Below are 20,785 nucleotides of genomic sequence, written 5' to 3'. Positions count from 1 at the left end.
TGCCTCTTCACAGGGCTCTGGCTTTCTGTCTCTGCACTTGCTGAAACTGATGCCTCGGATGTATTCCAAAGTCAAGTTTCGTGGTGCTGAAGACATTACTGAGGTTCTTAGCTCTGTGTGTGAATAAGCGATGAGTGCTGCTTGCGTTGTCTCACTAGCTATGTAGTAGCTATGAAATGTAGTAGTTTGTCACAGAGGTACAGAAAATCCAAAAAGTCAGAAAGGGAGCTGCAGAATGGCAAGGCTGAGAGTATCCCTTTAGCACTAAAGAATGGATTTGTTCTTTTCAGTATTTCTTGAAGCATTGGTTTCAGCATTTCTCAACTTCTGATTTTTCTTCAGTCTCCAGCTTCTAAAGAAGAGGTACGAGATGATAAAGCCACAATAAAATGTGAGACGTCCCCACCTTCTTCACCTCGGTCTGTGCGCCTGGACAGAGTCCAGAAAGGAGCTCTGCACACAGTGAGCCATGAAGATATCAGGGACGTAAGGAAGTAAGTAGCTGGGAACAGCAGCTCAGTATTTCAGGCTACCAGAACAAAATCCTAACACTGCCAGGCTGCTCAGCCTTCAAGGCCTTAGTGTAGCTGTTGAAGAGTTTCTCAGAAATAAGACTGTGTGAGCAGAGGAGTGGGTGACTGTTCCATAGACAGCACAGCAATCTTAGTAGTGATCAGAAGTGCCTTTGTGCAAAGAGGTCTCCTGCCTCTGAAAGGCTGTGTGAAGTTTGCTTTGGAAATGCAGGATCTGTGATCCCAGGATTCTTTCACAGGCTGCAATTTAGCCATAAGTTCAGAAATCACTTGCAAAGTTGTCACAGTTTTGATTGGCAGATGTTCTTCTCAGAGTGCCTGGGCATCTGGGATGGGTTCCACTCCAGTGTTTCAAGCTTGTCTGCCTCAATTTGCCAGTGACTTGTGACTTTGGCCTCTGCAGTGTGCTCTAGTCTTGTTTCTTAAAGAATTCACTCACTCATCGTTCCATGCTGTAGGGTGTAAATATTCTGTGCCTTCCCTTCTTGCATGATGCAGTTGTTTGCCCTGTGTTTTCTGCTAGTGACATGTATTTTAGTAGATCTGTTTCTTCTCCTGTCTCCTTGAAGGCTGAAGTTGTTGTGACTCAGAAAGCTGAACTTGTCTCTCGCTGTGTTACAATGTGCTTATGAATTTCTTGTACAAGTGCTCTTTTATGACTTGTTTATTTTCTTTCCAAGTTCAACAGGCTCACAAGATGGGCAAATAAGTAACCCCAGTAGCAGTAACAGTAGCCAAGATTCCCTTCATAAAGCCCCCAAAAAGAAGGGGATCAAATCCTCTATCGGCCGCTTGTTTGGCAAGAAAGAAAAGGGACGGCCTGGCCAAACCAGCAAGGAAACGCTAGGCCAAGGTTGGTTTGCCCTTCTCTTTGCTCTGTTTGGTGATGTCTGTGTCAGTGTGAGCATAGCTATGATTTTGTTCATGCTGCTGTACAGAAGTTTTTGGAACTAGTGCCACCACATCTGGTAGGTCTTTGTGTGAGGGCAGGATGCCAGGATACCACTCAGGTATCCTTGGTTTTGAACCTTACAGAGCTGGTAGGACTTGTTTTGTGGAGCCAAAACTTCAACCGTGTCTCAGAAGTGCAAGAGGCTGTTGTCGTTATTGACACCAACAGTTCCCTCTTCACTTTGCTCCCACAGGAGCTCCATTGAAATTAACTGACACAGTTAAATGTGGTGGTTACCTTTCTTATGTAACTGTTTGCATAAAGCAGTAGCCCTGACCTTGACACCACCAGGAGTGATGTGGGGACACTGAGAATTCATCTTACAGGTCGTTTAAACATGAGATTCTCTCTGTGGTTCCAGCTGGTTTTAGACAGCACCTATTTGGGTACATCCCAATCTGCCTTTTTGTACATCATGATGGGAATTAATCCAGGTAGAAAACAATGCTAGGTGTGTTCAGAGATGTAGATGTGTGCATTCCTGAGCGGTACCATTGCAAAGCATGAAACACTTCTGTTCAGGAAAGCAGCAGAGATTTTAGAGTTGCAACTAGCTGGAACTGAGGGTAACAAGACTGATTCTTGATTTTGTGGGTTTTGTTTTGGTTTTGTTTCTTTGTAGCAGGCATGGGAGAAGCAGATAGTTCCTCTCAGGATGCATTAGGTCTCAGCAAGCTCGGAGGTCAGGCAGAAAAAAACAGAAAAATGCAGAAAAAGTAAGTTACCAAATATTTTTAATCCCCTGTGAAGGTATTGCTTTGTTTAAAATGTTGAGGCTTTCCTGGTTTGCTTTTGTTTTCTTGCATTTTCATTTTTCATTGGTTTTGTTTTTTTGTTTTAATGTATTTTTGCCTGGTAAGGTGCTGTGGCTAATCAGTCTCTGTAGGGCAGCTGGGTTTTTGCCACTCTTCCCAGAGCACTGGTGGTAGGATAGATAGGTGGTGCTAAGTTTGAAATTCATTTCAGTGCTGAGAACTTTGTGTTGAAGTGCTGCAGTAAAAAACCTTGGACACAAAAGCTGACTCTTACCAAACTTCCCCCAGGTTTGTTAGGTTTAATACTTACTACTTTGGGTTTAATTCATTGGGAAGATTTCCCAAAGTTGGCTTTGGCTGCCGCGCTCCAGAGTGCGGAAAAGTTGTCAGTGAAGGCAGGAGATGTTCTGTGCATCCATCCCTGTGTAAGCTGTTGCTGGTTCCACTCTAGTAGGTGACTCTTAAGGTCTGTCTTGTTTTGCAGCCTCCAACTGCTGCTATATTCACTGTTTGCACTTCTGTTTAAGGTTCTCCTGATATTCTGCCATACATTTTAACAGCTGAAATCTTTTTTCACCTTGTATCATATAACTCTGAATTCCTCTTTTTGTGTAAATTGTGACTATTTACCTTTTTAATGGCACCTTTCAGATATGCAGTTACTGTTTAGTAGCCATGAGAATGTTAGCAGTGTGCCCAAGGAAATCTTCAGTTTGCAGTTCAGCTGCTGAGTATCTAGTGCATGATTTGCTGTTCCCAGGCTCGGAAGGGACTGAGCAAAGTCTACAGTTATAAGTGAAAACCAGATATTGCTGCTAGTAGAAATCCTGACTTGATGCTTACTTATATGGTAATACAGGAAACACTCAAATTTCTGTGAGTAGGATCTGGCATTCTTTGCATTCTTCCACCCAAAGCTGAGCCATATACCTTGAACTTCCGTTGCTTCTGTTCTGTTGAGGTTACTTAGTCTGTGTCAAAAAAGCTGACCAAGATGAGACACTTCTTTTTGCCTTTTCTTACTGGCCTCTTGAAGACAGAACAGGGGGTGTTGCAGAGTGTTAATTTTCTCTTTGTGAGAGATTTCTTGTAGTACATAAGCTCTTAACAAATAAGAGCTGATGCCTGGTGGCTGCTAATGCAAACCAGCAGTGTGTTGGTTTAAGGAGTCAGAATGGAATGTGGCTTTGTTTGTGTAACAGAGCACTCAGCTGGTTTTCTTCAGCCTGTTCCACTGAAGGCAGTTATAGGTTACCGTGATCTGGTATTTCTCCTTCTCTCCAGAGCTTTAAAGCCACACCACGTCTTGGCTGAAGAGGGTTGTAGTATGGTCATATCTGCATGGTGATAGATCTGTTCTTTGAACAGCGCAGAGCTCTCCCAAGAGCAGTGACAGATTGCATTCTAGGGTGAAGCAGTCTATGCTGTCTTCAGTACACACCAACAATGCAACTGCAGATAAGCCCTGGCTTTCCAAAGGGGACTTGCAGTGCCTTACCTGCAGCACACCTCATGGCTGCTCAGAAGGCAGATCTGTGTTAGACAACCACAAACGTGTGGTTTGAATGCAGCAAGCCTGGCTAGTACCTGTGGGTATGTGTTGCTTCTCCAGAGGGGCTCTGCGACTCGGGTGTTTCTCTGTGAGCAGATGCGACACAGGCCTGTGGATGAAGATGTGTCCTGCTGAGAGCAGCAGCAGGTCCTGGGAGCTTCTGAGAGAAGCAGATCTTAGCATTGAAAATTGCTGGCAGGGTTGTGCAATCCAGTTGTTTGAGCTCTGCCAGCTGTGCTGAGCACAGGAAGCAATATTGCCATGGAGGAGGAAGCTCCCTTGCTGTCCTCTTGAGATGTACCACAGAGCAAGTGATAAAGCTGCTCTGGATTGCTTTTCACTCTCATTCTGGAGCAGAGTGGGGTTGGAACAAATTCTCAAGGCTGACTCTTCCCTTAGAAAATCCTGTGTTCAGCAAATAGAATTCGTGTTACCTGTGTGCCTGGAACAAGGACAGTCGTTTCCAGCTGCCTCTAATCCCTGTTTGCTTGCTTATGGTTGGTTTCTGCATGCATGCACCCAAACAGGCTGGGGGCAGTGCTCAGCGTCTTCACGAACCAAAACCTATTGATGGTTACAGCATTGAATTATGGTGCACTTTGTCTGGTGTCTGTATGCCTTTGAGTTAGTTTAAACTTAACTTGTGTTTTTCCTTCATTGTTTCATTTTCCTTTTGTTTACCATTTGATGTGGTAGTGCAAAATCAGGGTAAGTTTGTCTCTTTCTTATGAGGGCTGTGGTGAAGTGATGCTCAATGCCATGATGGTTTTTAGCAATGCATTGAAAGCTGTAACTCTTTTCCAAAAAGTCTTTTGAATCTAGCGTCTCTGAGAGCTAGAACTTGCTGTGCAGCTGTGTTACTGAAAGAGCTCCAGCGTTGTCTGGTTCAGTGTCTTGTCTTTATTTGGGTGGTGTGAACTCTTGTCACGGGGAAATTAACCCCTGCCTAGATGGGATTAGTTTTGTGCTTGAGGTTTGTAGGCTGTGTAGCAGTAGCACGTGTATAGATGCAGATAGATTGTGTCTGTCTGTCTGTGGCAGTTTGTTGCCAGGAAAGATGTGTTTGTGTCAGACCTTCCCTCTTCACTGAGTTTCAGTTGGTTTTAGTGTTTTGTTCATCTCTGAGCTTTGTTGTTGACAGTGTTTGCCACAACTGTATTTGTGCTTTTCTCTGTGCAACACAACAAACTTAATACTGTATTAATCAAAAAGGAAGGCAACCCTAAATTTAAGGTGTCTTTCTGTAACAGAAGTTGCTTATGATGATGGTAACTTTCCCCTGGTGCTCTGCCTGATACTAGTGTCTTTTCATTTGGGGCTTCACTGCTGTTCCCTCCCAGTTTTCACACTTTGGGACTCTGGCATTTCACTCTATTCACCACCTCCCCTAGAGTGTTTTTTGTACTCTCAGCTTCAACTTCACTTCCATCCCAGAGATCTTGAGTACATCTTTGCCCTTTGGCTGCAAGCTCTGAATTTATTCCTGTGCTGTCTTAATCCAGTGACAAAGTGATGCTGCCTTGGGCTGCTTTATTTCCCTTGTGAGGTTAGCTTGTGCTTGCTTGCCAAGAGCCATTCCAGAGATGGATAGTTCAGATGGCCTTTGAAAGGGTCTGGTGCGTTCGCTGCTGCATTGAGCACCTCCAATTTCCACATCATTTCCCATCCCATGTGACCACAGTTTCTGTGTTCTCCACTGGCATTAGATGCCTTTTCACTCGGTCCACCAAGTGTTTCCTTCTTGCAGCAGCGCGTTTGGTCTGCCATTCTCAGTGATGTTCAGCCAGCTTTTTGTGAAGTCTGAAGGCATCTATCCCATGGCTTTGGCACCTGAGTTATTCTGGTAGCCGGTTACTTCTCTGCCATTCTCTTATCCTTCCTGATGCCAGCTTTATACCAGCTCTGCCAGTGCTGATGCAGTGGGTTTTTTCCTCAAAAAGATAGGAGACTGGATTTTGCACCCACTTCTTAAGTGCTATAGTTGGATAACCTGTGGAACTCAACTGATGTGTCACTTGTGGTCTCTATCATCTGGTGGCGCATTGCTGGAGTGCTGCGAGGTTCTGGTGGAGCTAGAAGGGGGTCTGTTGGAAAAGGCAAGTTCTCTGCTGTAGGAAAAGGCCAGGGTGGCATTGTTTGCAGATGAAACAGCAGCTGCCTTTCACTTCTTCTATGGGATGTTTTGAGGTTTCAGTTTAATGATTTCCCATGCCAGAAAGTTCTTGGTCTCTGCTTGCAGATGAACAAATTCCACAATTATTTTTCCACTTCACAGATGCATTTCTCTTTAGAGCCATTGAATGATTTCTGCATGAAGTTCTCATAAACATTTTCTTTTTATTTGTTTCTGTTTCCACACCTTTGCCTCCATCACATAACATCTCCTTCTGGCCACACAATTAAACCATGAGTTTGAAGTTTGCATCATAACCTCTCCTTATGCTTTTGATGTGTTCCCTGTACTGCTTCTCTCCAGATGATTTGCTGTGTCGTAGTTAACCTGGAGTAGACAGGGAGACTTGCAGAGCCACCAGAGGTTACCCTGCAGATCCCTGGATTCCACACAGTACCCCAGGGGCTTTATAAGATGAGGGGAGGCAGTGATAATATTCTTGTGGGGTCGTCCCAGTCAAGCCAGAGGCTGTTTTGGATGTGTCTGTGCCCTACCATGACAAGTGGGTATGATCATGCTACCACAACTACCATGAAGGAAAACAAAGACATCAGTTTTGTAGTTAACCTACTTGGCAAAACCCTTGCATTCCTTTCTCTTAATACAGTATTAATCATTTTATTCTGTTCTCACCAAGCCCTAATTTCTAACATCTTACTGATTTATTTTTCTCTTTTTTTTCAATCTGTAAACAGAATGAGGCAGAATGGAATATGTTCAGAACTGTGGGATTAGTGTGGAGTTCTGCAGTAGCAGGGAAATACCAGATCCTTTATTCCTAATTTAGGGATAAATAGGTCTTTTGGGAAAACACAAATGGTTGTTTTTATGGTCCTCTCCTTGTTAGTGGAATCTGGCTGTTGAGCTTCTAACTGCTGGACACTGTTTCCACCTTAATTGTTTGGTCCTGCAAGGGGCTTGTTAGAAAGAGAAGTGGTTACAAAATGAGGCACTTCCTTCATGCTTCCCTTTTTAATTTATGGGCAGCACATTTAATTAGGATTAAAGTATTGGGAAGTTTTTCTAGAGCAATAGAAATGTGTTGGCATAAAGTGGTAGAGTGCTGTCTATTGATAAAGCAGTGGCTGAGATATTTACTACTTGATTGATTATTTTGCTGTATTTAGTCCTCTGCCAGCATGAGAATCACACATATTCCAGCATGGAATGAGAGAGCTGAACATTACTAACAAAGGAAGCTGCAAGTCTGTCAGTAAACCCTTCTGTGGGAGGCTTCTAATACCTGTTGCTTTTGAATATTTGATGATCTTAGGTCTAATCAACCACACAGTTCTGAAGGCAGGGAGATTGTTTTAAATGGTGAGAAAATGCTTAATACCTAACCCAGGATCTTGAAACTATTCCATTGCTCCTTGTCTTCCTAACTGTACCCTCGCAGGCAGGAACTGAACACATTAACCAGTAAGAACTGTCCAGTTAGGTGAAGCTGGATTAAGGAATTCAGGAGAGGGAATGGAGATGTAGCAATATCTAACTAGCTGTCAGAGGCAGCTTAAGCTTTCTTCCAGGCAGATACAGCCAAGCAACTTTGTTGGCTGATACTCACAACACTAGGATTTGTCTCTTGGTTTATCAGACCTCTTTGGCAGCTATTTATAGGGATTTTGTGAGCCTGCATTGTTCCTGTAAGCTGCATTGTCAGTGTAAACTTTGTCACTCTGGAACCAAAGAGACTAAAGGAAACGGTGTTGTCACAGGAGATGGAAGCTGGTTTCAGTGCGAAGCCTTTCGGAATACAAGTGCCAAAGCGTGGCTGTCTGCAGCTGTGCCTGAAATCTGACAACTCACTACTGCAGACTGAAAGCCACCAGTTAAATGGTTACTGTCACAGTTTCCAGCCTTGACAACCTGTTGCACAGTCCTATTTTCATGGCAGGGGTGTGTGATGTGCTCAAACATTCCAGAGGTTTCACAGCATTAAGGTTAGAAGAGACCCCCAAGATCATCCAGTCCATCCTATCACCTAGCCCTATCCAATCAACTACAGCACGGCACTAATCTGCATGTGTCAGCGACTGAGACTGACATATGAGTTTGATATCCCCCCTGGTGTCGGTAGGGTTGGTTAGAGTGACAGTGGCAGTTTCAGGCACAGGTTTCTGGAGGGCAAGATCCCTATCTCTGCCCCTCTGACACTTCCTTTCCGGGTGGGCTCTGTCCCTCGATGTGCTGTGGCTGCCTTAGCGGGTGTGTCATTTAAAGGAGAGAATGGCAGCAAGCTACGTGTTGGAAAGAAGAGAGTGGATTGAATGCAGTGTTTACATGGCAATATCTGCCTGCCATTAGTTCCCCTGTCATTAATAACTGCCTCTGTAATTGCAGGCACGAGCTGCTAGAGGAGGCCAGGAGACAAGGTTTGCCTTTTGCGCAGTGGGATGGGCCTACTGTGGTGGTGTGGCTGGAGGTGAGTGGCCCCTCTGAAATAAATAGTGCCCCCCTCAGTGTGCAGAGCTGCACTGAACGCAAGCCTTTGGAGCTGGGAATGTTTCCCAGATCCTGCTCACCTCCTTTCCCGTGTGTTCCAGCTGTGGGTTGGGATGCCAGCCTGGTACGTGGCGGCTTGCCGAGCCAACGTGAAGAGCGGTGCTATCATGTCAGCCCTGTCTGACACCGAGATCCAGCGGGAGATTGGCATCAGCAACCCTCTGCACAGGCTGAAGCTCAGGCTGGCCATTCAGGAGATCATGTCGCTGACCAGCCCTTCTGCCCCTCCCACCTCAAGGACGGTAAGGAAAGGGACCCGGCGTTCAGCTCTTCTGGAGCCATTAGAATGTCCCGGAGTGTTGCTGTAAACGTGCCACTGCGGACGTCTGAGCTGCAGAGGGCTCCTGAAAACGTTACACAGGAGAGAGGCACCCTGGTGCAGTGTGGGGTGGGGGCACCCAGCTCGGTGTGAGATGGTTCTTCCTTCCATGGGAATGGCTTGAGGGGATAGCTACCTTTCCTTGAAGGGCAGGAGGAGTATAGCTCATGTAAGGATGTAACCCAAAGTATCTCTAGACTACATGTTGCTTCCTTCATCTCTTGGCCTCTGAAGGATTTCCAGTGCAGATGCAGTAGATGTGCATACAGCAACTTGTAAAACAGCTTTTTTGAGCCATGGCTAAGGCCATTAATTCCAAATACTGATTCAGACTGCATCAAGCAGCACTCCTCCTGCCTCCCTACACCACAATTAATCTGGACACTTGGGCTGAGCTCCCTCTCATGAGCGTCTGCCCTAGAGTTACTACTGAGATGAAGGGGTGATGTTCCTAGCCTTCAAGTGCATACTGCAGCTTAGAGCAGAGTCAAATGTTTGCCCATTAATTACCTCAGTGTAAGCCATTTATCACAGGCAGTGTTGTTAATATCTTTGAAGCAAGGTGATCCATGGTAATAGGCTCTATCTCCTGCTGGTACTGCCGTCAGCCAGACCTGTAAAAGCTCAGGAACCATTGCTTTTGCCCGTGCCTGCTCCTCACGTGTACCAATGGCTTACCTGTTCTGCACCCTCTCCTCTTTGTTACTGCTTTCCTTGCACTGGATGGGATTGGTTCTCTTGGGGTCATTGTAGACCACGGGAAATGTCTGGGTAACACATGAAGAGATGGAAAATCTTACAGCCACGCAACAAACGGTCAGTTGAGAGCGTTGCCACTTCTCTTCCTTAGAGTGCTTTCCACACTTCTTGAGCTTTTGAATCAACTGCTGTCAGTGTTTCTTTTTCTTTTTTAAATTAATTCATTAAAATTCTGGATCATTGCTGCTTCTAGTTGCTAACCTTGGAACCTGCATCTTGATTTTTAGTTTAGCATTTTTGCAAAAGCTGGGGGGAAAATCGTCACTGCTCAGACTGTAAACAGAGCTCTTTCCAGTCTGTATAACAGCTCTCTGATTTGATTATCTCGGAGACAAACTGAGTTGTTTGTGTGCAAATTTCTCCTCACCAGAAAACTTAATCAGCAGATGGGGTTTGCAGCCTCTCAAATGAAAATGGGTGCCTTGTCTGGTTTTCTTTTTATCACCATGCATGCTGCTTGCTTTAGCTCAATTTGCTTTGGTATGCAGTAGACTTAGAGCCTTGCAGTGCATCTTTAACTGTGATCTCTTTACTAAACCTAAATACTAATGCTTTTGTGTTCTTTTGCTTTTCTAACCACCTAACAGGAAGATGAGGAGGGAAGCTGGGCTCAGGTTGGAAACTTTCTGTAATATTATAGACTATGTGTAAACTGTCACAGTAATTAGAGCATGTAAGAAGCTGGGGTTCCTTTAGAATAATTTTTTGGTGTGGCTCGGGGATTGGGAAGGGGGGAACTAGAGGCTCCTCTGTGTCACATGTGCCGAAAGATGGACTTGTATTTTGAGGTGATGTAAGCGGTTCCAAGTTTGCCAGATCTTCCCAGCTTTGGTGGTCCATCATTGCAGATTTGTAACACACTGCCTTACGTAGTAGACGACAGAAGAACTCTTCCCAGGGTGTTTTAATAACAAGGCTGTCACTATTCCAAAGTGTTTTTGTCATTAGCTTTCCAAATGATTTGTCCTCTAGTTTAGGAATCACCTGATTGTAGACACTTTTCCTTAGTAAGCATCATTGAAGTCTATGTATTGAACGGATCAGATTTGGAAAGCAATTTCATAACACCAAGTGGGGAGTGTTTTGCTGGGGGTGGCTCTCTGAGAAGGCAGATGTCTAACTGGAATATCTGTTCTATGTAGAAAGTCCCTGTTCAAGCTGGCCACCATCACAGGTGTGCTATAAGATACAGCAAGCCGAGAGACCTAAGCAGCTTTCTGTGCACTAATTCTGTAATCCGCCCTGATTAATTGTTTTCCCTTCAAGCACTGACAGATCCTAATTGTGTTTTCAGGCGTTGAGGTAGTCGAGCATTCTGTACAGGGCTGCGAACAGAAGTCAGCCTCTGCCTGTGGCCTGTGTCTTTGGACACTGCAGTCTCTTCTTGCTCGGCTGCCCTCCAGCTAAAACCTCTTTTAAGTCCCATTAACTGCATCTCGGACCCTCATTTGTCAATAATAACAGTCACAGCTTGTCCCCTGTAGAGCCTAGCAGGCTCTGTGGCTGCTGCCTAGCGATGGCTGGGAGAAGTGCACTGCCACATGGCACTGCTCCTGGCTGGGAGAAAGCTTTTAATTGCACAGTAAAAACGAGTTATTACCCTTGACTGGTGGAAAAAAAAGATCTGCTGGGTTTTGTTGCTGAGGGGGAGAGCAGATGCAGAGCTCTCTCTTCTGTGAGAAATGCCTGCAGTGACAGGGGAGGTTAGAGTTTAGGATAAGGGATAGCACTTAGAATTGCCTGTTCTGCAGTACTGGGGTTTGATGACTTTTGTTATTTGTTTGGGTTCACTTTCTGAAAAGTTAAGTGTATTTAAAAAAGCCTGCAGTTGTTCTTTAGATACCCAAACTATACACTTGTGGAAAATGAGAGCACCTCCCCGTTCTGTAGGGATACAGGTTTTACACCAAAAAGAAACTCATGCCAGCAGAACAGCAGAGCTCAGTCTTGTTACTGCGTATTCTCTCATACTTTTCCACATGTAATAAATTAAGGCAGCTTTGCTTGCTGATCTGAACACCTGAACTTGCCTCTCTTCATGAGGCTGCCTTCAGCAAGCATCCCTGTGTAGCATTCAGCATTTGTATTTGCTAGGAATTCAGTAAGCACTGGTTTACTTCTTTCTTCATGTCATCTAGCCTAAACAAAAAGTTTCTCTCTTATTTCACACTTTGATAAGCTTCTGCCTTGATGTTTTCACAACAGACATTAGCATATGGTGATATGAACCACGAGTGGATTGGCAATGAGTGGCTGCCGAGCCTGGGGCTGCCTCAGTACCGCAGCTACTTCATGGAATGCCTCGTGGACGCTCGGATGCTGGACCACTTAACCAAGAAAGACCTGCGTGGGCAGCTCAAGATGGTGGATAGCTTTCACAGGTGAGGAGACCTCACCTACAGGAGAGCTCTCCCTTCTCACAGAACCATAGAATTGCTTGCCTTGGAAAAGCCCTCTAAGATGGCTGAGTTAAATGGTCAACCCCATCATGGCCACTAAACCATGTCCCCAGGTGCCACATCCACACATTCCTTGAACACCTCAGGGATGGGGACTCCACCAGCACCCTGGGCAGCCTATTCCTGACCACTCTTGAGGCATAGAAATTTTTCCTCATCTCCAATCTAAACCTCCCCTGGCACCATTTGAAGCAGTTTCCTCTTGTGCTGTCACCAGTGTCTGATTGTGTTTTTCTCCCTAATTTTTCTTTGAACAGAAACAGCTTCCAGTGTGGAATTATGTGCCTGCGGAGGCTGAATTATGATAGGAAAGAGCTTGAAAGAAAAAGAGAGGAAAGCCAGAATGAAATTAAGGGTTAGTGCATTGTCTCGACCCCAGCCTGATTCTGATGCGTGTTGCCACTGATCTGCATCCTAAATGGAGTTGTTAATAACCAAAATAAGATTTTACAAAAAATGAGGGCACTGGAGGGAGGAATTTTAATTGGCAACTTTGCTTTCTCCACAGATGTTCTTGTCTGGAGCAATGAAAGAATGATCCACTGGGTGGTGTCCATTGGTCTTAAAGAGTATGCCAATAACCTGCTTGAGAGTGGTGTTCATGGTGCACTTGTGGCCTTAGATGAATCCTTTGACTACAATGCGTTGGCTCTCTTACTGCAGATCCCCACTCAGAACACACAGGTAGGCGTCAAGCGGTTACTGTGTGCTCCAGAGGAGTTTCCTCCCCTCTAGGAAGGCTACAGCTGGAACTCATTGGTTTTATTCCTAGGGAAGTGCATGGTTTTCCATCCCCAGCTCTAGAAACTTAGAAATGGGAAGCTGTTCATTATCCTGTTAGAGAAAACTATGATTTTCCTCCTTACTGTTTGTGATGATTAGTAACAATTTTGCTTGAGCAACAAATGCTTTCCTTTTAGCCCATTTTCACACCAGTGTGAAACTCCTTTCTGGGGGGCTGCTAGTTTTTATTCCAAAGTAATTACATTTGAGTCAGAAGTGATGACTTCTTGTGTCACTGTGAAAGGAGGGGAGGGCCATTAAGGCTTCCTTAGATCTCGGGAGTTACGGATGGGTTATGTGAAGGTTTAAAAGTGGCTGTAGGTTACTGGCTGCTGTTCTTCGAGAATTAATTTCCAGCTCTTCTGTACTATAAATTTCAGGCTCGTGCTCTTCTGGAGAGGGAGTTTAATAACCTTCTTGCTATGGGCACTGACAGAAGACTTGATGAAGTAAGTTACTTGAGTTGTTGAACCAATGCTGTGGTCCTGGGAACTTTATCAGAACTAAGTGAAAGAATTTACCCTGAACCTCTTTAAACTGTTGACAGAATAGTCAGAGAAATCTTAAAGGATTTCTGGAAGGGGCAGCTTTTGTGTATTTCTGTGAGATGGCTTTGAATTGTAGAATGATGGGATGTGGAAGAGGCCTCTGGTGCAGGTGACAGCAGGTACTTCTGCACATCCAGTGGATCTCTATCAGTCTGTTGTCTTACAGTGCAGGAAAACGATCATGTCCTGAGTTTTAAACAAACCAGATGTGAGACTTTGAGAGAGACCCTGTGAACCCACAGTGTAAGGGAGATCTGTCTCGCACCTTTCAAGTAGCTCTTCTGTAGCTCAGTGAGCAGCTTCAAGCTGGCATCGCTTCTCCAAGAGCCTCCTAACTGTGTGCTGCCTCCTCTTTGTTGCTGGTGGGACTGTGTGGCAGCATGTGTAGGGAAAAGTGGTTCAGGCTAAGGGGTGGCAAAAACCTCATGTGGTTAACCAGGTCAAGGAACCAGTCCACAATATCTCAAAGATATTTGTCTAGTATGAGGAAGAGGCCAGGGGAAGTGCTGGTTTGAGCTGGTTTTGGCTCAGCAAGGTGAAGCACACACAGGTGTGGTGAGGAAGGAGGCTGCTATGACAGGTCTGGATCAAGTGTGTGTTTCTCTTTGCCTAACGGGCTTGTTGCAGCCTTCTGTGGCACATCCTGGCAGAGATGTTTTCTGGTACACCTCTCTGGTAAGGTTTTAATAACATCAGCAGAAAGCTGCTGTTGTGGTTTTCTGAGCCATTTCCCTTAGTGATTTCAAAGTGCAAGAGAAGGAGCTTTGAGGGAACAGCTGCTTGCTCTGTCCCAGTGGCACAGGGCAGTTTGATCACAAAGACAGAGTCAAATAGCACAGCACTTGTCTCCTTATTCCAAAAGGGGACGAATTTCAGGCAAAATGGTGTTCAGAAGTGCTTGTACAGGTGAAGCTGGCACATACAGATGCCCAATGACTGCTAAAGGCATGTTTGGAAGTGGGACTTGATCTGCTGTATTTAGTAAGAGCAGAGTTACATTGTTGAAGTGGAAGGGTACTTCAGAGGTGCAGATGTGTTCAGGGGGATAGCCCAAGTGCTTAGGCAAAGACCTGCACAGCAGTGTAGCATTTACTGCACACTTTTCCCCTCTGACTTCACTTCCTGCACTGTGCAGCATGAGAAGTCACGAAGACTGTGTCGTCATTCCTGTTAGGTGGCACTAGAGGCTAAAAGCAATTCAAGTGAAGCTTTTGTCAGTGTTCCCAAAGCAGCTTTTGTGGTCTGCTCCACTCCTCACATGCCCCAAGAGCAAGTGATGGAACACTGACAAATGACTGCAAGTCAGGGAATGCAACCATTCAAATCACAAGATGCTTTCCAAGTGTGCTTCCACAGTGGCTGAGGTGAGGAGGCTACACTGGCAAGCACAGGCTGTGGCACACGAAGACCTCTGCTGCTGCTGGGCCTGAACCATTCTGCAAAGTAACTTGTTCCGTGCTGATAAGTTTACTTAGAGTTGTCAGTAATTTTTTTAATGTCAGCAACAATTCTGTGTTTTCAACCATTAATGATGTTTATCAATATGACAGGATGATGATAAGAGCTTTAGGAGAGCACCTTCGTGGAGAAAGAAGTTTAGACCAAAGGACATAAGAGGTTTAGCTGCTGGATCAGCAGAGACTCTTCCTGCAAATTTCAGAGTTACAACCTCGATGTCTTCACCCTCTATGCAGCCAAAGAAGATGCAGATTGATGGTATTAATTTTGTACTCTTTTAAGCATGATCCACTACTTTGCTTGAGATTCCAAAGGAATTAAGTTGAAATTACTTTTTTGCTGCAGAAGAGCATCTGCCTGCATGGTTTATGTATAACACTGTGTTTAACCACTAAGTGCTTTTTAATTTCAGGAAGCTGTACTAGGTAGGGCGTTCTTTTATTTCACTGGAATAAGGAAATGGGAATTTTGATGAGGAATAGATTTGTGTTAAACTAGGAAAATCAAATCACACTGCAGTAGAAGGCTTTTAATGACATGATGCATAATTTCTAATGAGCAGCAACTGGAGCATCCTAAATCTCACTTACAAAACACATTAAAAACTGATGTGATCCATCCCCCTCAGATTGCTCTGAGATGATTCAAACCTGAGTGAAAGGTGTAGTAACCTCCTGCAGTGCTCACTGAAGTATTGATCAGGCATTGCTGTCTGCTTGACGATCTCTATTACAGGTGTGCATGTGTGCACATACAGGCATAAAATTAAAAAGCAACAACAAACAGTCCCCCAGAAACCCCACCCGGAGGTGACCTTTCATCATCTGTCACCTGAAGTGTCTTGTCTGTTTCTAACCAGTCTCTGGAGTACCACTAGAATAAACACTTGCTTGAATCTGTTATACAAAACAAGTAATAAATGGAAAACAAAATTAATTAGGACAGGCTGAAAACTTAGAATAGAATCACAGAATCAGTCAGGGTTGGAAGGGACCACAAGGATCATCCAGTTCTAACCCCACTGCCATGCCCAAGGACACCCTACCCTAGATCAGGCTTGCCAGAGTCCCATCCACCCTGGCCTTAAACACCTCCAGGGACAGGGCCTCATCCACCTCCCTGGGCAGCCCATTCCAGGGTCTCACCACTCTCATGCTGAAGAACTTCCTCCTCATGTCCAGCCTGAATCTCCCCATCTCCATCTTTGCTTCAGCATAGTCTGCCAGAATTGTCTTGGGTTCTAGAGACTGTCTTGATCAGTAAAGCTCCAGAAACAACCTCTGCATCCGATGTTGTTCTCTAGAACATTGTTTTAGACTTGTACACAGTCACTAGCACAAAATATTTTCCAGAATTCTTGTGGCAATATATGCCAGTGGAAGTGAGGGGGTTTGCCATGTAGAACCCCTTCCTTTTCACCATGGAATAAACCAGAACAGTGTCTGCACTCTCAAAACCAGGCAATAAATCACTTGTGGAATTCCCTCTGTCAGTCTTGGTGTGCAACTTGGCAGGCAGGCTGCTTTAGTATTCTTTTTGCTGGCCACTGCAAGTAGAAGTGGATAATACATAAAGTGTAAAACAATTCTGCTTTTCTAACTTGTAACCTTAGATTTGGGTGAGTACTGTAGCTGTGACCCCATTGCTGTGGTGGTTTGTGTGGGGGTTGGAGTTTTGTCTTTTGAGAACTAACATGCATGCTGTGTTCTGCATGTCTTCCCGTGCTTCTTACAATAGGCAGTGTATCAGGAACACAAAGATTGGATTCTGCTACAGTAAGGACCTACTCCTGTTAAAGCCTTCTCCTGGTGAGTAAAGTTGATAGGTATGGTAGTAAAGCAGCTGTTTGTGAACAAAAACACGGGGAGTGTTAATGGTACACCGAGGTTAGGCACTTCCAAAGTTGTTTGAGGTTTTCAGACTTGATCGTTACACTGAGATCCCAGAGGTGATTTCCTACAATGGAGACAATGAGTGTTTAAATATTTAGTGTTGTAAGGAGTGTGTTCTTTGGAGAGGCTGTGCCAAATAGCTATGTAGAAAGTGCTGAAACTAAAGGTTGGATGAAGCATCTCGGGAAAGTTGGGAGAAAGGAGCAAAACTAGCGAAGAGTTTAGTGTGACACTGCAAGTCAGATGATGGATCTTGCAGAGGCTTGGCTTGGTCAAAGCTGTCTCTCTGGCAGTGTGCTTCCTGTTGAATGGTGACAGGGACAATTGCATAGTGTTCCAGCTCTTGGATGCTTCATGTTGCTGTGATAGCTGAATCTGCCCAGACAGCCTAAGCAACCTGCAGCCTGAATGTGGGCAGGTGTGAGCAGTGCTGACAGCAAAAGGCAGCTTGCTAACAGCAGGGTGCTGAACATGGAATGCAGGTATTGTTCTGCCAGAGAGTTGCAGTCCTGTCTTAATCCAGGATTTGGAGATGGCTTCTCTTCAGCAGTCTCTGCTGAGTTTCTCATAGAACAGTATTTCTGTGGGTTTGCAGAGAAATCTGGGAACTAAATATATACTGTACTGGATTTCGTAAAACAATCCTAGTGAGTCTTGCTCCTCTTGGCACTTCCCATGGGCTGTACATTGCCTACAGCTCCTTTCCTGCTGCTCAGCAGCAGCATCCATACCAGCTTGGGAACGGGCTGCCTTTTCTTCAGTGCTGAATGCTTTTGCATATCCAGGCTCAGCTCTAAAGAGTTCTGTGTTACGAGATGCCGAGGAGGGGAACTCTTGCACACAGCAACTCAGCTCATGGGTCTGTCTGTTAGCAATCTCAGGGACTACCTTAGAGTTACTTTAGTTTGAGTAAGTTTGAAGTCTTCCCATTCCCTGAGATCTCCCCAGTCTGATTTTCTGTAGTCAGATGATTTAGGATAGAACTCCAGGAAGCAGAGATTTGACCTCGTGTTCTTTACTTGGTATTGCAGCTGGAGATTACAGAAGGCAATACAATTGTTGACGTTGTGGCATGGCAATGATGTGCTGCATGACTGCTGCACTGCTGAGCTGTCTGTGAGCAACTGAGAATTCATCCTTTGAAAAGCTGCTAATGACATTTTTTTTCTCTTGTGTGTTTCTCCTGTGTATGTGTTGTTGTTTTCACAGTTTACCCACACTATTTCTACCGGTGATATGCAGCATTTGGAACCCTTAACCTGTTAATACTTGTTGAACGGACACTTGGAGATATTTTATTACAGAGTTTTTAATTAGCAAAGAAATTCATGAGTACTATAGAGAAAATATTTTAGAATCTAAATGTTTCTTATATTTATGTGACTCCTCATTTATATAGTTACTTTTTTCTGTTTTTATTCAGTCTACAAATCAAATCATTGCTGATTTTTTTTTTTAATTCTAATGTTAGTCTTTCCAACTGAATGTACTGTAATGCTTGTATGTATATGTCCCTATGAGTAATATAGGGGGGTTGTAAATTATGCAGTTACTGTAATTACCGTTGTTTTTTAATACTGAAACTGAAGGTGAAAAGGATTTTAATACCTTTAAAAGTATCAGGACACCAAGCAGTATAGATTCTGCCTTTTGGAAAGGGGAGCTTAGGACCGAAAACGAGCCCAGCTTTTTCCAAGGGAAGGACATGCCGTTGTAGGAGGTATGATGCACCACTGGTGGTCTTCTCAGAGCTGTACCTTTCCACAAAGAGGAGCTGTCAGTAGTGGGACCTTACCTTTATTTACAGTGTAACTTGTTTGGAAAGCTGGGAGGAGCTCTAACACTATGAGTGGTCTGTGTTTGCGCAGCGGGTACCCGCAGCGCCTGAAAACAAGCCATAGCCCAAGGACTGTGTGTGCTGTGTTTCTCTTGTCCTTATCTGAGGAGGATTGACTTCATAATAATTCCTGGCGGTAATCCATGGGCCACAGAGTGTTTGGCCCAGATCTTTTTGACTGCTGCAAGGTGCTGGTGGAGCTAGTTGCAATGGACCAATCCTGAAGCACTGCGGTTTCAGGTCAGTAGTGAAGGATGAAGGTACAAGGGGCTGCAAACAAAAGCGGTGCAACTTTGACTAAAGGCCTTACTTTTCTTACTTGTTTTGTACACTTGTTCTCATGAGCTGTCTGGACTTTCAGTTGTGATGGTTGTGTAGCCACTTTGGACTGTGTGAGTAGAAAATGTGTCCAACGCGTGCAGATGGCGTAGTAAAAAGCCAGCAAGAGCCTGTTGGGATGGTGCATTATTTATTATGCAACAATATATATAGCATGTCTCCTTTTCTTACTTGGGTTTCCACTTCTAACTTGCTTGTAAAACTGAGGTTCATTGTTACTTGTTCTGTTTTTCTATTAATCTTTCGTGTATTTTCAGATTATGTAACAATATGTACAGTCTACTTTTGAACTATTTTTATCACAGTATTATTTATTGCTTTCTTTCAATAAAGTACTGATGCATTTTCCACTGCCAATAAAACCCTCTTGAGAAGCTGAGATCTCCTTGTGCGCAGGCAGATGCTGTTGGGGTGAGTGGCTGTTGTCAGTAAAGCATCTTGCTGAGTGCCTGCTGCCCTGCAGATCTTGTTTCAAAGGATGATCTTCTCCAGTAGAAGAATGTTCCGCTAGATGTGACGCTGTCTTTGGAGTTGTTTGAGTTCACCCACATTAATCACTTCCTGCAGACCAGTTTTCCAAAGAAAACTGCTTTATTGCCTACTTCTACTCATAGTTAGAGCTAAGATTTGCTTTGAAAAATAGTAACAGAAACTATCACAAAACTTCGGCGTGTCCTGGTCCAGGTGATGGAGATGGAAATGCTGTTCTGTGCAGCAGCAACAGTGGCTTTAATGAGATGAGATTATGACCACGGGTATTTGGGAGGAAACCTAGGAGGTGAGGGAACCCGTACAAAACTGTGTCACAATAGGGCTGTTGTGTCGGTTTGAATGTGTTTGTAAACCATGTCTCCTGTGGAAGAGAAGACTGAAGGGTCAACTCACAGGATAACCGAAGCAAATCTCATCATGTCCTCTGGATCAAGAGCAGAATGTGGGTTCATGGAATGGAGATATCCTGTGCTCGAGGCTTTAAACGTTGGCATAAGTCAGCTGCCCAGCCTGGCTGCGCAAGCTGCTGTCTGATCTTCTGCAGCCTCTCTTCTGTTTTCAGAGAATCTGTCTTTGTAGAGAAAGCTCACCTGAAGCTGCAGAGGGAGACCCTGCCTCGCTGCTCAGCTAAAATGCACTGTTTAGAAGAAGGTTGTGTGGCCGTTTCTGGTCACTGCTGTAATAGTTGGTGTTCAAAGTGGTGTATTGTTGCTTCTCAGAGGTGAGGCCACTGTGGCATAGACTTGTCAAACGTGAAAAGCAAACCTGTTTCTTCTCAGGCTGTGAAACCTGACCTGTCACAGAGCAATGGAACCGACCTGAGAGCTAGAATAAACGAGTGAAATAGAAAAAGCTTTCACAAACTGGCAAACCTGCGTGGTGACTTCCTTTGGGATTACACAGCAAAGCTCTCTCAAGAGAAACTGAAACACAAGTGTAGCCCCCACCCTCAAAGAAAGGCAGGCAAGTGTGCGTGTGTCAAAGGCATCTGGAACTGGCACAGTCCTCCTTAAATGCAGCCTGGTTAAACAGCCAAATGTCTCTAATGGCTCTAGGTGGGAAGAGGGTTACAGAAATTCAAATCCAAAATGTAAGAGCCCTTTTAGCTGCAATAAGGAGGTGGTAAAGTTATCTGCGGGACTTTAAACTTGCAAGTCTTGCATGTTTAGAGGGCAAGGCATCTCCAGATGTTCTAACTTCATCCTTCTGCTTTTGAACCAGCGTAGAATTGAGACAGGCTGCTTTTGCAGTGTCTTACGGCCAGTATGCCAAGAGTCAGAGCACACATGAAGCAGGTCAAAGCAGAATTTACGCTTGGAGCTGGGTAGACTATAAAGATTGGGAGGGAGAGGCAGCAAAATGAATTTTTTTTGGTAAACAAAAAATTGACACAATACTAATTTTGACGGGCAATGTGGAAAGTGTGTTT

The 20,785-nt window shown here is 44.6% G+C and overlaps 1 protein-coding gene across 14 annotated transcripts in view; it reads left to right on the top strand.

Moving 5' to 3' along the window:
• The window catches only part of PPFIA1 (PTPRF interacting protein alpha 1), a 54,232-nt gene extending 34,005 nt beyond the window's left edge, over positions 1–20,227 (top strand). For 6 of the 14 annotated variants that reach the window (XM_064163002.1, XM_064163001.1, XM_064163008.1 and 3 more), the window contains 14 exons: positions 343–494; positions 1,214–1,386; positions 2,108–2,201; positions 8,309–8,390; positions 8,512–8,712; positions 9,543–9,605; positions 10,136–10,162; positions 11,754–11,929; positions 12,265–12,362; positions 12,516–12,691; positions 13,171–13,239; positions 14,889–15,054; positions 16,534–16,604; positions 17,898–20,227. In XM_064163002.1, the coding sequence (XP_064019072.1) occupies positions 343–494; positions 1,214–1,386; positions 2,108–2,201; positions 8,309–8,390; positions 8,512–8,712; positions 9,543–9,605; positions 10,136–10,162; positions 11,754–11,929; positions 12,265–12,362; positions 12,516–12,691; positions 13,171–13,239; positions 14,889–15,054; positions 16,534–16,592 (1,536 nt within the window). In that variant the 3' untranslated portion in view covers positions 16,593–16,604; positions 17,898–20,227. The remainder of the gene's footprint in view (positions 1–342; positions 495–1,213; positions 1,387–2,107; positions 2,202–8,308; positions 8,391–8,511; positions 8,713–9,542; positions 9,606–10,135; positions 10,163–11,753; positions 11,930–12,264; positions 12,363–12,515; positions 12,692–13,170; positions 13,240–14,888; positions 15,055–16,533; positions 16,605–17,897) is intronic. The other 8 variants (XM_064163013.1, XM_064163011.1, XM_064163009.1 and 5 more) reach the window with 4 other exon arrangements.
• The last annotated feature ends 558 nt before the right edge of the window (positions 20,228–20,785 follow it).

Source organism: Pogoniulus pusillus, chromosome 24 (genome assembly GCF_015220805.1).
Source record: "Pogoniulus pusillus isolate bPogPus1 chromosome 24, bPogPus1.pri, whole genome shotgun sequence".
In the NCBI taxonomy this organism is placed as follows: Eukaryota; Metazoa; Chordata; class Aves; order Piciformes; family Lybiidae; genus Pogoniulus; species Pogoniulus pusillus.
The sequence above is the reverse complement of the archived record's forward strand: the minus strand, read 5'-3'. Positions and strand labels throughout refer to the sequence as shown.